The 16,248-nt window shown below is 36.2% G+C and overlaps 1 protein-coding gene across 2 annotated transcripts in view; it reads left to right on the forward strand.

The window, feature by feature from the left end:
• The window catches only part of RASAL2 (RAS protein activator like 2), a 360,148-nt gene that overhangs the window by 156,397 nt on the left and 187,503 nt on the right, over positions 1 to 16,248 (forward strand). For both annotated transcript variants that reach the window (XM_069478392.1, XM_069478391.1), the window contains exon 2: positions 13,140 to 13,267. In XM_069478392.1, coding sequence (XP_069334493.1) covers positions 13,140 to 13,267 — 128 coding nt within the window. The remainder of the gene's footprint in view (positions 1 to 13,139; positions 13,268 to 16,248) is intronic.

Consider the following 16,248-nt stretch of genomic DNA (forward strand, 5'->3'; position numbering starts at 1 on the left):
TAAAAAAGTGTCCTGGTTTTGTTTCATGAATGCCGTTTCTTCTTGTATCTCTTTGAGGATAATTATAGTAGTTTGTTTTCTCCCTATCTTGTTTTTGTTTCTTTCAAGTTGCCTTTTTCTGTGTCTTTTTTTTCCCCCCTCTGTTTTCTTTTGCGAGAAGCTTTTCTTTGGTCTCTAGGAATTCTTGTTGGTCTGATCCAGATTGAGAATGGGAGACAAGAAAGCTGACTGGAAGATCCAAGTGTAGAGTTGGAGCTTGTCCACGAAGGGCTTTACCGTAAGTGAATCTGGATCTTCTGTGTGCTGGGAGAGCTCTTTTGTTAGTATCTTCGGTTCTTTCCTCTTGGGCTGATCTAATACCCAAAGAGTATTCTTCTAATTTCCTGTCTGGAATATAAAAGTCCGGTTTTGGGAGTCAAATGAGTGTTCAAGAGAACTTTGGGAGAAGCACATATTTCTTATGTATTTTCAATGTGCTGTTCTCAACTGTGATAATCATCCTTTTGTCAACCCTTCATTTTACCTTCCAAGTGAGCAAACCTCCTTTCTTTAACCTGAGTTAGGGAGGGACATTTACCTATAGAATAGACTGGAAGCTAACTACCTCTGAAACCAATTTTACACGGCTCTTATTTTAGACTACACTCTTGTATATCAAGAGCTACCTAGTGCTGGCCTATCGCTGAACTTTTTGAGGATTCTGTGGTATAAATTGGGTTTCTTCTAAGCTTTCCTCACTCTTAGCCTAGAATTCAATTTTCTTAGACCTGCTAAGTCAGTTACCCCTTGAACATATTCTTCCTAGCTTCTAAACTTTTATTTATGTTTTCTATGTTTTTGTTGGTCAACTTTCTGTTTCTTTCTCCATATATAAATTTATGTTTACTGTAGTTTTAGTGGGGTTTGAGAGGGAGTGAAATTATATATGTTCATTCTGCTATTTTAACCTAGTAGCTGCCGTATATTTATTTATTTATTTATTTGAGACAGGGTCTCACTCTTGTTGCCTGGGCTAGAGTGCAGTGGCATTATCATAGCTCACTGCAGTCTCAAACTCCTGGGCTCAAGTGATCCTGCTGCCTCAGCCTCCCGAGTAGCTGGGACTATAGGCATGCACCACCACACCTGGCCAATTTTAATATTTGTAGTAGAGACAGAGTCTTGCTCTAGCTCAGGTTGGTCTGGAACTCCTGAGCTCAAGTGATGCTTCTGCTTCAGTTACCCAGAGTGCTACGATTACAGGTGTGAGCCACCACACCAGGCCCATAGATTTCTTAAAATGAAATTTGAATGAGGTATTTATGGAGCTCTTGAAGCAATTCCAGGTTCTTCTATAGGCCAAAGTTGGAGAAGTTGGACCTAGACAGACTGATCTTGCTTTTGGCTTGATTTTATCTGACTGAATGGGACCCAAACTGAATTGATCAGCTTCTCCCTCAACCTGTTCTTCTTTCAGAATTCCTAATCTCAGTAAATCCCCCATTCACCTCTTGACAAAAATGCAAATCAGTAGTGTCGCTCTTCCGTTTAAGATCTTTCAGGAGTTTCCCATTATTCATAGAATAAAAATCAACATCATATACTTGGTTTACAGAGCTCTGCATGATTTTGCCCCAGACTGTTTCACTGGCCTCCTGTCTCTGCAGTTACTTCCTTGCCCGCTGTGCTTCAAGCCATAGGGGCCCCCCGTTCAGATTGTTGAAGGAGAACTTCTTTCTTCCTCAAGGGCTTTTGGGTCTGTGGCTTCATTTGCTTGAAATGCTAATGCCTACATTTCCCTCCCTGCCTATCGCTATCCTAGCTATAGTCATGCCCACGCCCAGGTCCATTGCTTATTAAATGCTCTCACAGCATTCCATTCTGCTTCTTTATAGCATTTATCAGAATTTTTTAAATTAGTTATATACTGATTGTATGGTATTTGACCCCACTAAATTTAAGTTCTGTGAGTCCAGTGACCCGGTTTGTGTTGTTCATTTTTATATTCCTAGGCTTGAGTATAGTGCTTTACATACAGTAAATAAATGCTTACTGAATTAAACAAAAAACAAGGAGAAGCTTTATTGATATGCTAGAAAAAAATCCTAAATTACACATTAGAATAACTAAATTCTAAGATAACTGTGCCAGGTAGGTCACTTTGAGAAAATGTTTTATAATTCTGAGTCTCATTTTATTAATCTGTGAATTGAAGAAGTGTGATTTATTGATTTCTAAGGTATCTTTCAACTCTACATTGTTTCCTAAAGGACTTCCTTCTTCCCCTTCTATGCATTTCTTTTCTGTTGCCCTTTATTTTTATTTCTTCTTCTACCTGACACTCTTTCATCTTTTCTTTCTTATATTCACTCTTTTCTCTTTATTCTCTGTAATGTGAATATATCGCTTGATATCTGAATTCTTACTATCCAAATATTTGCTGTAATGACTTGGAAATTTTTAACCTTAATTGACTATTCAAATTAAAATATTACTAAAAGAAACCCACATATGTATTCTGGCCAAAAACATAAGTTGCAAATGAATGTAGATGAGAGAATATGGTGTAGACTTATTCCACTATCAGTTGTTTTCCCAATAAGATTGTTTTGTGATTACATATTTAAAGGCTTTTGTGCAGTCGTAATATCTTCTAACATAATGGAAAAGACTGTGAAAAGTAAATGAGACTAGGAGGATAAGAAAAATTCTTACCTCGAAGAAAAAATAGAAATGATAAAGGTTAATGAGAGACAAAAGACAAAAAGATGAAAGAAATAAACTTGGCCATGCATATGTCCCTATGCATATGATTTATCAATTTCTGAGAAAAATGAAATTATGATAATGGTGTTAGTTTTAGAAAGCCTTGTAGTTAATTTTCTTTTGTTAAGTTTTACTGCATTCATTATGTATTTTTAACAAATTATTGTTTACCTTACAGTATATGTTTGTAATGTATAAGGGATTGTAACTTGTGTCTAATACTCTATTGTATGTAAACATACCCACTAACAAGTTCATTAAATATTAAATGATTTTGTATTGGTATTTTTACTGTAGAACTTTTTGATGGATTATATATAGAGATTTAAGAATACTTAATAGCTGGGCATGGTGCCTGGTGCCTGTAGTCCTAACTACTCCAGAGGCTGAGCCAGGAGGATCCCTTGAGGTCTGGAGTTCAACACTAGCCTGGTCAACTTAATGAGACCCTGTCTCTAAAAAACTAAAAAGCTGAGTGTGGTCATGTACCCTGTAGTCCCAGACTAAGGTGGGAGGATCACTTGAGCCCAGGAGTTCAAGGCTGCAGTGAGCTATGACTGAGCTATGCCATTGTACTCCAGCCTGGGCTTCAAAGCGAGACAGTCTCTTAAAAAAAAAAAAAAAAAAAAAGAAAGCTCAATTATAATTGGGAGTTTTCAGTGGGCTTGAACTAATTTTTTTTTTCCATTTAAAAGCATAGAATACACTCTTTTGTTAAGTTAAAATTTGCCATTCAGGGAAAAAATTTTCACATGCTACACATCTGATAAAGGACTGATAACTAGAGTCTATTTAGAACTCAGGAAAATCAGCAAGAAAATATCAAACAACCCTATCAAAAAGTGGGCAAAGGACATGAATAGAAATTTTTCAGAAGAAGACAGAAGAATGGCAACAAACATATGAAAAAATGCTCAACATCTCTAATCATCAGGGAAATGCAAATCAAAACCACAATGAGATATCACTTAACTCCAGTGAGAATGACCTTTATCAAAAAGTCCCATAACAACAAATGTTGGCATGGATGCGGAGAGACAGGAACACTCATACACTGCTGGTGGGACTGCAAACTAGTGCAACCTCTGTGGAAAGCAATATGGAGATACCTTAAACAGATACAAGTAGACCTACCATTTGATCCAGCAATCCCATTATTGGGTATCTACCCAAAAGAACAAAAGACATTCTATGACAAAGATACCTGCACCCGAATGTTTATAGCAGCACAATTCACAATTGCGAAGATGTGGAAACAACCCAAGTGCCCATCAATACATGAGTTGCTTAATAAAATGTGGTATATGTATACCATGGAGTACTACTCAGCTATAAGAAACAATGGTGATACAGCACCTCTTGTATTTTCCTGGATGGAGCTGGAACCCATCCTACTAAGTGAAGTATCCCAAGAATGGAAAAATAAGCACCACATGTACTCACCATCAAATTGGTTTCACTGATCATCACCTAAGAGCACATTTAGGGATAACATTAATCGGGTGTCGGGCAGATGTGGGTGGGGGAGGGGATGGGTGTATATATACATAATGAGTGCGATACGCACTGTCTAGGGGATGGACACGTTTGAAGCTCTGACTCAAGGAGGTGGCGGGGCAAGGGCAATATACGTAACCTAAACTTTTGTATCCCCTAATATGCTGAAATTAAAAAAAAAAATTGCCATTCATTGCCTTTTCAGGAATAGGTAAGAGGGATATCTGTTCTATTTGTGTTAATTGTGTTGAAGAGAAAAAGCTAAATGCTTCCTTTACTGCTTTTATAACCTCATATTGTAAGTGTTTGTTCTCTCCCACTCACTAGAGGTCAGGGGGTTTTGGTAAAAAGAAAGGTTTTTCACTTCTAATGTAAGTCAGCTAAGTTGTATCAGGGCAGAATTCATTGAATTGGGTTGTCTGCTTACCAGTGAGTGACTGATAGGATTCTTAAGAGAAACTGTATTATCTATCTCCTTGATAGTTTTCACCGTAAGCTCAGTGATTTGTGATTCAAACCGGTTACGATGCAGAAAAGATGAATATTTAGCTCAGGATTCTATTCCAGTTGATACTATGGAGAGAGGTAGAACTATTAAAGATTTTTAATGCTGCCAGACTCTTGACAATTTCTACTTTTAATGCAGTCTGTCGTCTTCTGCTTTCTTAGGTAGAGAGATAATGTCACAGTATTGCTGTGTAACCAATTGCTAAAAGCTCAGAAGCTGATTTCTCAGTAGTGGTAAACTATTCATTTTTTTTCCCTTTCCACTAAGAATCACATTCCTTTAAAAGCTCTAATTCTTTCCCCACAGCAGCTGCCCCTAAAGGAAAGTGATGAAATTCTATTCAAAAAGAGGCAAATGTGAAGGAATATATATTAATGTAGGAGGAAGTACTAAATATATCAGAAGGAATGTGCACTAAATGGTGTTTGAGATTCATTCTTAGTATAGTTCATTTTTCTACCAGTAACAAAAATATAAGACATAAAGAAGGTCTTGAGTTTTGATCATTTAATAATATAACACTGTCATCATATTTTAAGCACCAGACTAATATTTTCTTACACTTTTCTTAAAATACCTGACTATTTAAGAAAAACTTTCATATAGACTTTTTTTCCTTCTAAGTCTTATTATATAAGTGAATTATTTTGAGTATTTTATATTTTTCTGTTTAGATAAGAGGTTTAGTATTAACCGTAGGTTTAACTAGTCTATTGGGATTGAAGAGCAGGCTGTGATGGACTGTTATCTTATCATTGGCATCATTTGTAACGTTTCATCTAGTTACCTGGCCCAGATAGTTGCTTAAGCAGTGCTTGGTCCAGTCTGGGGATCATGAGAGTTATTACTGCTGCTACTGCTGCTGCTGCTGCTGCTGCTGTTTTTTTTTTTTTTTTTTTTTTTTTTTTTTGTTGTTGTTTTTTTTTTTTGCTGCTGTTGTTGTTGTTCGTTCATTCATTTGTTTATTTTTGAGGGACAGGGCCTTGCTATGTTGCCCAGGCTGGAATGCAGTGACTTTTCACAGGCATGATCGTAGCACACTATAGCCTTGAACTCCTGGGCTCAAGAGCTCCTCTATCTTCAGCCTCACAAGTAGCTGCGACTACAGGCACAGGCCACTAATCCTGGTGGAATTTACTCTTTCTGATACATGTGTAAGGAGTGGAAGAAAACCATATGATCTGCTCTGCCTGCATTTCATGACACGTGTTATCAGGGGCAGTGCAAGTAAGAATCAAACTAAAATGAGCTGTTCTGTGAAGAGAAGCCTTACCTTTATCACACATTACATTATCTACTATAAATAAGGCATGCTTTCAAGAAACTTACTGCTTTGTTACTAGATAACTCACTCTGCCCTGTGATAGAGCAAAGTGAGAGCCTCCTTGCTGAGTTGTGGTGCTGCTGAGACTGAGAGGGAAGCAGCAGGGGGGCTCTTTGCGAGTGCTAGACTAAAGGAAATTACTCACCAGAAAGAAATATCCTTCTGCCCTCTCCTTCTCTTAGCAAGGGTGGTGGTGAGTGTAGTAGATTTACTCAGTGGACACCAGTGATCAAGTAGCATGGAAATCAATCCTCTGGTTGAGAAGGAAACTAAAATAGTTAGCTAAGGTTAAAAGATAAAATGAAAATTCATTTCAACAAATAGCTATGGTCTCAGAGTGAATTTATGATGATATAAGAATTAAGCATATTTCCATAAAGGCAAACATTTCTGACCCAATGGCTTTTTATCTTAAACATACTGAATCACTTACTACTCAGTATCCTTATTATTCATAAAGGTGAGTGTGGCCATATTTAAATCTACTGGGGCCATTGATTCCCGTGAACTGTACTATAATTTGATAGCCTAAATGTTCATAGTATGTCAGGACAAAAAAAAGTTCACAGGCAATATGTGTTGAGTGTTTGTAAGTCTGAGAAAACTTTTGTATATGTGCTGCTGAAGCAAGCACTATTTGCGAAAACTTCTGTTGATTGTTCTGGAAACAGGGTATTTTCTGACATTTTGACAGAATATGGAGGATGGAAAGGTAATGAAAGGGATAAAATAAATAAAATTAAACTTTATTTTAATGACCTGACTAGGTTTGCCTTTCCCTTCTTTACTTTAAGGATGAAAGAAAGTGACTTAGTTGATGGCAGCTACACTAGATCTTAAGCAGACAGCATTAATACATTTATAAAATAATTTTGTCATATATTTCCAGTATATCGTGGGCTGCTCTTCAGCAGCATGTTACAGTTATTGGCATGGTTAAGAATCATCTCCACACAACAACTCTAACATTATTTCTTCTAATGTGGCAGAAATTGCCTGCAGAAGACAGCCAGGAGTATGCCGTATTTTTAAAGCTGTATGGCAGGGGGGCAAGGAGTATATTGTTTATTAGAAAAATAAAGAACTGACTTTTAAAAATGTAGCTTGTTAATTGGCCTATAATATGATATTAAACATGACCATCTTTTAAAACTGTTTTTGAACATTTTAGTGAAAAGAAAAATAGCCCCATGTGTAAATTTAAAGCAATTAATGTTTTTAGCAAACTTAAGTAGCAGTGTTCTAACACATCGACTGTCACACTAGAAAAAAGAAATTTTTTCCTTGGGGCCATGTTGTTTTATCCGGGAAATAGAATAAAAACTTCAGAAACAAAATGATCCTTTCTAACTTAATGAAAAATTTAATGAAAAACAAAGTTGATTGACTTCTCTTCATTTATAATTGTTTTTAGAATTAATTTGTTAATATTAATTGTAACAATAAGAACATCAGTAAGTACAATTTTCATGAACCAACAACTATAGGGTTTTGCCCACGTTTTGCTTCATAAGGCCACGGGCTCAAAACTAGCATGAGTTAAAATACAACTCACATGACAGTTAATGTGTTAAAGTTATTTAGATGTTTTTACTTCTGTAATAAAGTAGTAACTTTTAATTCTGAGCCTTTGTAAAGTAATATCTGTATTTTGACTTTGAGTTCAGAACCAAAACAAGTCTGGTCATTGACATTTCAGAGTAAGGAAGAATTTTCCATTTCTAAGCCAAGTGAGCTCTGGCGAAGGAATAAAATCACACAGACACCCAAAAATACAGGTGTGTCTTCCTACAACAGTTCAGACTTGTGCAGTTTATACCAATTATTTGTTGGGAATGTGGTTCTCTTTTAATGTATTAAAACCTCTCCTTAAATAGATATATTTCCCAAAATGATGTTGTTGTTTTCTTTTTCTTTTTTTTAGGCTTGCACTAAGAACAGTTGAAAGGGTCTTCAGACTGAATGAAGCATTAGGGTTTGTGTTAACCAGGAAGATTCTCTATAGAATCCTTCTATAAAGATTGCTCTGGAGTAATCCGGAGTAAATAGGCTCGGGATTTTACCAATTGCATTTAACTTATAATGTTGGAATTTTTAAAAATGTGGCTAGTAAGTGATGTGATTCAAAAGCGACTCAGATGAACTTCTAAAGAGCTGTAATATACAAAAAAAAATTCCCACAACAGTTTTTTCTTTGACATTCTCCATATTTTGGCCATAGGTTTGTTATTTTCCTCTCCCTTTTATCCCTATTTCTGCTTCCAATCAGATCCCTTTGTTTACTCTTCTGCTGTAAATTTTTTGAGATACTTTCTTAAGTCTAGAAGAGGTAAGTTGCTTATCCTCTAAGAGAAAATGTGTTCACACACACACACACACACACACACACTTTCCAGCTCATGGAATTTCCACCCCTATCATATCATTTTGGTTCATCTTCTTTGTCAAGTGATGTGACAGGCCATGATACTCCTTTTTCCCCTAAACCTTATGAGGAGGGGTTAACACAAGAGAGGTCTATTGTTATTGTTGTTCTTGTTTCCTTGCCAACTAGTTACCAAATTTATATTAGCATTTGAAGGGGCCCAAAGTTTAGACTTACTAGTAGATTAAATGACTTAGTGTTCTGAATGCTGTTTTGAAATTATTTGTAAATAATGAATTGCATTGAACCCTTCAAATGATCTTCTCATTTAGATTTTCTTTCTTCCCTTTTTGAAAACTATCTGTGTTGGACTTCCCTGATAAAACTAAAGCAGAATTACAGTTATATAACTTATTTTATAAGCATTTATCAATTTATATTTGTATTAATTGCTCTTTTATTCTCTCATCTCTTTTGTGTTAGTCTTATACCACAGACAACTGGAGAGTTACCAGTCCTGTTGATTCCTATTTCAAAATCTGACTCACGTAGTCTCTTTCTTACCATTTCCATTGTTGCCAATTTAGTTCAGACCCTAATCATCCCTTGAACAGGCGATTACATTAGTCTCCCATCCATCGTTAAGACCTCTAATCTTTTCCCTCTCTTATTTCATCTTATAAACTAGTATTCCCAGAATTTCTTAGAATCCTTCACTCGCCTACTATTGTCTAGGCAGTGGTTTTAAACGTATGATCTGTGGAACCTGAGCTCCCCAGGACCTCCTGATCTGATAGTTTAAAGCTATTTTTGTAATAAAACTGAAAGACAAATTATGGTTATTTGGTCTTGGTTATACGGCAGACATTTTCTGGAAAAAGAAAGACATAAACCTGTCACCTTAGGGGAAACAACAAACAGTATTTATTACTAATGGCAAAATTGAAGACTACAAGCAAAAATTAGAATTCTGGAAAGCTGACATCTGCCACCTTGAGATTGACAGCATCCCAGTAGTGCTTAAAGTCTCTCCTGATGAGATCAAGGCTTTTCCAAAGATTGATGAAGGTGATTTTTTTGATATTGTATAATGAAAAGTGTCAACATTTGGAACATCTGCAAATCTGAGTGAACCAGCATTTTCTAAGTGGTCAGTGCATGATGTTTATAAACTCATGCATATGGGAGTAAAACATCCACTCAAAGGACAAGGTGGACCATGATTTTTAATGTAACAGAATATGAAAATTTCATTGTCATTTCAGATTACTAACTTTTAAAAAGCAACTGTTGGTCTGGTTCTGGTATAGTGTTAAAGAATATCCATAATTATTTGAAAATGCTATTAAAATATTCTTCACTTTTCCAACTACATATCCATGAGTCCAGATTTTCTTCATACACATAAATATCAACCAGAAAAATATAAAGCGATAGATTGAATATAGAAACCGATATAAGAACCCAGTTGTCTATTCAGCCAGACTTTAAAGAGATTTGCAAAAATGTGCAATAGTGTTATTCTTATATTTTTGTTTTAGAAAATAGTTACATTTCTTTAAAATTGTGTTATTTATATTAACATGCAATAGTTGTGTTTTTTTGTTTTTTTTTATTTTTTTTTATTTCATCTTATTGTTATGGGGGATACAGAATTGCAGGTTACATACGTTGCCCATGTACCGCCTTTCCCCCCAAGTCAGAGCTCCAGGCATGTCTGTTCCCCAGGTAGTGCGCATTGCACCCATCATGTAGGTATATAGCCCTCCCTTCTTGTGTTGTTTTTATTGTTAAATGAATACATAATTAAAAAAATTCTGTTTTAATTTCTAATATGGTAAATATTGATATAACCCACATAAACAAAAAGTCTTTTAAGTCCTTAATAATTTTAAAGAGTCTAAAAGGATCCTGAGATCAAAAAATTTGAAAACTGCTGGTCTACAGAATAATATTCAGTTTTGGAGACATGCTTTCCAAAGAGATCTTTTGAGTTACCTCTGATTCTTTTTAATGTTTCTGAAATTATTTAATTTTTATAATGAGGCCAGCATTCAATGTTCTCAGTATCCTCATAGGACTGGGACAGAGCAAATCTAAAATTGTTTCCAATTTTGCTGTTAAGATTCCTCGTTGTGATTCTAAGTTAGTTATCTTCTTCTCTAGTGAATTTTAGGTACTAAAAATAATTGGAAGTCAGAAATTAGAAGTCACTAGAGCAAAAAATAAAGATTAATAGAACTGGTAAGGTGAAACAGGGCAAAAATCTGAGCTTTTCCTCTTAATACAGTCACGGTATATGAGCCTTGCTTCATGGAAATGAGGACATAATGGAATGAATAAATTAAATCTATAGGTTATTTTAAAATCTTATTTTATTGCTTAAAATGCCTTTGAAACCTTAACCCAGAAGTGCCAAAAGGGAACAAACCCAGCACTTATTTTTTTCTTCCTGTTTTCCTTGGTATATATTCTTATAAAATGATCAAAAAGTGGGCATTAGGGGAAAAACCCCCACAAAGCTGTAAAATCTATAGGATGGCTAACTAATATCTCAATTTAGACAGAATTTTAAAAAATGTAGAAGTACTGCTCCCCATTTCATTGCTCTGTATTTCTTCCTGTGTTTGGCACTAGAGAGGGGTGGTTCAGGGTCCCACAGTGCTTTTTGAAACATTGTCTTGTTTTCTCAATAGCTTGAAGAAACCAGACCAAAGTTCAGGTTAGACAAAGGGAGAACATTAGACAGTGAGGCTAAAGAAAGTGACTCAGGACCACAGAGAGAGGAGAATTTAGGTTTTCTTAAATTCAGTTTTGATACAGATTTATATTTTATCAGGAAACCTAGGTTATGCTATAAATGTGGTATTTTGTATTCTAATTTTTATGGGCAGGATCTATCAGTGTCTTCCTGCTTTAGTATAGATCATAAAATTACAGTGGGCAGTTTAGGTGACCCATGGCTAACTTATGTAATAAAGTTAGTTATTTGAAAGAAAACTTGTCTTGACCACAAAACCACCATATTTCCACATAATTTAGGTACATCCCTTTCTGTTGATGTCGCCTTGGGTATTTGACTCTAAAAATAGGCCTACATTGTGGTAAAAATCTACCTTGCGTTTTTGTCCAGATTGTGTGAAGAAAATCAGTTTTGATATAGCTTTTAAATATAGGCAAGAATATCCTATATGTACACAAAAGTGGTAAAAGTCAGTTTCTTTAAAGCTTTTTGTGATAATTTTGAGACATTTTGAAGTCAAAAGAAACCTTCAGAATAATTTAAGATGGAAGGAAGAGAGGGGGAGATGACCTGCGTGGATGGAGACACCATGGATGGCAGCATAGTGCAGAGGGACAGAAGCAGGGACATAAGGGGGAATAAGAAAAACCAGGAAACTCCTAAGAATCAGTAACGTGTCTGGCCAAGCCTTAGTAACCTCTTTGGCTCTTGGACCTTGAATTATCTTTGGGGGAGTTTATAAACTCCCCAAAACATGCAGAACACATGTTTAGATAGAGAGGACAGAAAGTTCAGCCAGAAGAAATAATGAAGATAATGCAGAACTCTAGCTATAATTATGCATATTTGGGTAATTATAGTATAAGACATCTAAATAGCTTGGATTTACTTGAAGTCAATACCAGTAATACTGGTCATCCTGTGACAAAAGACAGAAAGTCTGCAGAAAGCAAAGATTATGTAAAACACTTATCTAATAGAGAAGTATCATAGTGTTACTTACGATTTACAACTCTCCTGCCCTCATGGGTGTTTGCTTTCTAATCTCTTCAGTTTGAGTTGCTCCCCTAGCATGATAACTAAATAGTAATAAATAATGCATTTTAAGTAATCCCTACAGTATATTCCTGAAAGGAATTAGTCCTTCATGGCTAAAGAACTTTTAATATATATTGAACTGTCATAAAAGCCTTATTGAATGGATCTAATGTGTACTTATTATTAAGATACGCTCCAAGTTTCACGATAGCCCAAATAAGTGAACAGCTCAAATCAAAAAAATTTAAAGTAACAAAGATGTTAGTAACCACTTGGTATTTTATGAGGAAATGAGACATTTAGGAATTGCTGAGACATTTTACTTTAATATTCGATACCTCTACCCCAAAGAGACATGATGGTAGTACATGTAGATCTTTCCTTGAGAAAATTGTTTTCTATGTTTTTAAGATCCTACTGGCCTCTAGTGGTAATATGATGCTAATGTTTAAACATTTCCAGTTTTTAGGAGGGTGAAGCCATTTTGAAGGCTTAGTCTGCCAGTAACTTCACTCTCATTCTCAAAGTGTACATGTAACATCATCTTCCTCCTAAAAATTAGAGGCTATATCTTTTGTTCCTGTGTCTGATTCACCCATACCTCTTTATTTTGAGTGATATTGTTCTAGCCCTGAAGCAGCCTCCCATGATTTTAGTGTGTATATCCAGTGGTTATTACTGTGTCCAGTTTGTACTAACAGTTCTTCCCAGGGATTTCAGCCCTCTCCTCTGTAGGAGATTGTAGGGCCAGTTTTTCCTTATTCTGTACATAACAGTTTTTATTTTCTTAAGAGGAAGTTTTCAGTTTACCAGTGAGATTCATGTTTAGACTCACCTCTTTATTAATCTGATTTTGAAAAATCTTACATTTGAAATTGATAATGATTTCTCACTTTTGTTTTTCTGTTTTGTCACACAGATGTGAAAGGGCCTCCTACCCATCGTCTGTCTTGTGGCCAGTCGCCATACACGGAGACCACAGCATGGGAGCGGAAGTACTGCATTCTCACGGACAGCCAGCTGGTTTTGCTCAACAAGGAGAAGGAGGTGAGATAGACATTAATGAGGAAAGTTACTTTCCTTTTCTGAGTAAATTCCTAAAATTGCCTAGTTTTTATGTTCATTTTGATAAGTTACACTATAAAAATAGAGGCTTGATAAGTTATAAACTGTAGATAAGTCTAAAGGGTTGTTAATGTCATAAAGACATGCTATTGCTATGAAGGAGTGACTTTCACAAGATGGGGTAGATTTTTACTAAGGAACAATAAAAGATATTAAATCAAATTGAGGAATTTGGAGTGAAAAGAGGTTAGATTGTATAGATCTGGCTCTGAAAATGGTCTAAGGGGGCTATTGGAAATGATATCAGTCTAGTTCTTAGCAAAAACAAATGGCATTAATTGGAATAATTGAAAGAGATTTAATGAAGGGATTATTTACAGCTGCATGGATGGCATAAAGGCCCCATCAAAGGGTAGGGAACTGCCCATGAACTAGCAACAGCAGAAAGCAGTTGTCACCGAGATCTTCAGGACAAGGGAAGGAAGCAATGTTTCTGGAACCTAGAGAAAAGGGAGGTAAGGATCCACAGTTGAGAGTTAAGAAATGTGTTTCCTGTTCATTGCTTCTTCTGGATTTGCTTTTCAGGAAGGATGACTTACTGAATGGATATTCTACCTACATCTTTCTAGTTACTTATATATTTTTGCATGAGAGGGCTGTATGATGGTTGCTGTGGTCATACACAAAAGAACACAGCCCCTACCAAAACAAAAATGGCCAATAGGGAGAAGGTAAGAGAGAATAAACACCCCAGCTCTCTTCTCTTGCCTTCTGATTTCTTGCCAGGGTTACCTATTGGCCAAACCTAACTTGAAGGCAGGAAAAGATGGCTTTTGACGTGTTCTATAGAGGTCAGCTTCCTGAAAACACGTAACAAGGGAGAGAAAGAAGGGCAGAGAGTAGAGGAGATGTGGAGAGGTAGACAGAATGTAACCAGCACAGACATCTAGTTCTAGGTACTCTTTCTCATTCCTCTAAATTAAAAGCCTCTTAAACTTATCACATACTATTCCTACTTTACTCCTCAAACTATTACAGTTTACAAATCCTTCCATATCCAAATCATTCATTTGCTTGCTCTGGTGTTTAATCAAATTGTTGATATAATTCTGGTTTGGTAGGGCCATAAAACCATCCTACTCCCAACCTCTACCATACAAAAATATAAGAGAGTGTGACCTTGACAAAGAAGAGGGTTAACGAGAGGGAAGAGAAAAAAGGATCTGATTCAATGAAGGAGAAAGATTAACTGCCAATTATATAAATATTTTCTGCCTCTGATGGCCTCTCCTTCATCCAGCCTGCATCCCATAGTCAATCATTTTAATTACTCCCTTGAGTATTATTTCCTTGCTCTTTTCTTGCTTCATCATACACAGTTGGCAAGGTGGTAGCTCAGTGACAGTTGTGATAGCTAACAGTGACAGATATCAGCGATAGCTCCTCGGTGAATCTGCCCTGCGTCCATGCAGCCTAGTGTGTCTAGAGAAAATCACACCACCGCTCTGGGCTTTGAACTAATGGCTGCACACCTCATGCGAGCCCTTCGTGCTGCTTGGCAATCACGAAACACTTTGCTAGTTCAACTACTGTCCCGCTCTCCTGTACTAGTGCTTCTCAGTCTTTCTGTGGTATAGTACCAGCTCCCGCCCACCCCCCACCCCCCACCTCCACAGGATCAAGAAAATACAATAAAGTGAATTGTTATGAAGTTTTAAAAAACCAAAAAATACAAGCCCAAATTTTTTTTAGATTTAACGGACATGAAATTACAATTCAATAAATATACTCAGCATAATCATAATATATGAAAAGAAGGAATATAATTATAAAAATTGCATATGTTCATGGAAAGTAGGTTGCACAATGAGACAAATCCACTGATTACACCTAGCACGCTGCTTCTCAATTTCTGTACTATTTTGTTTAACATGGAATAGTAACAAACAATTTATAAAACAGAATGGGATCTTTAATGACACTTTGAGTAGCACAATCCAAAATTATTTCTAAGATGATTTTTTTCATACTTTTTCCTGTCTCCTCAAACCTCCAATCTCTTCTTTATTATCCTCACTTGAGCTGATTACTTTGCTTATTGCTTCACTGAGAAAATTGAAGCACTCAGAAGCGAACATCTGCATGCTCCATTACTGTGTCTACCTAATAGCAGCTGTTTCCTTATACCCTGAGCTGCCTCCTTTATCTATGGTTGAACTGTCCACTATCCTATCATCAGCCCCTCTGCTTGGGACCATTCCATTATTTTTTGTCTATTCAAGGATTTACCAGTAGCAATTCTCTCCTACCTTTTTTTACATCTGCAGTTTTTTGCTCTCTACCAGATCATTTCCCATCAGCATGCTGTTATTTTCCTAACCTGAAAAAAAAAGAAAGGCTGTATTAACCTCACTTGTACCTCCAGTAATCACCCCTTTGTCTTTTTCCCTTTATAGCAAAAATTCTTGAACCTTCTAAACTCACTGTCTCTAATTTCTATCTTTTTGTTCTCTCTTAAACATACTCCAGGCAGACCCTTACCTATACCACTCTGCCAGACTACTCCTGTTAAGCTCACTGGCAACCTCCACAGTGCTAAATTCAGTGGTCAATTCTCAGTTCTCATCTTTACTTAATATGTTAGTGGCATTTAATACGTCAGATTACTCATCGCTTCTCCTGAAATCACTTTCTTTACTTGGTTTCCCTGACCCTATGCTCTTTTTGTTTTCGTCCTGCCTCTCTGACAGTTCCTTCTATGTCTTTTTACAGATTTCTCTTCTCTCCAAATCTTAACATGGGAGTTCAGCCACACAGTTCAGTTCTTGGACCTCCCTTCCTTAGGGATCTCATCCAATCTTATGACTTTAAATATCCTCTAATGCTGATGATTCCTAATTTCATATCTTACCTGTACATCTCTCTTTTCTGGACTCATATATCCATCTGCCCATGACAAATCT

This window comes from Eulemur rufifrons, chromosome 8, assembly GCF_041146395.1.
Source record: "Eulemur rufifrons isolate Redbay chromosome 8, OSU_ERuf_1, whole genome shotgun sequence".
NCBI lineage: Eukaryota > Metazoa > Chordata > Mammalia > Primates > Lemuridae > Eulemur > Eulemur rufifrons.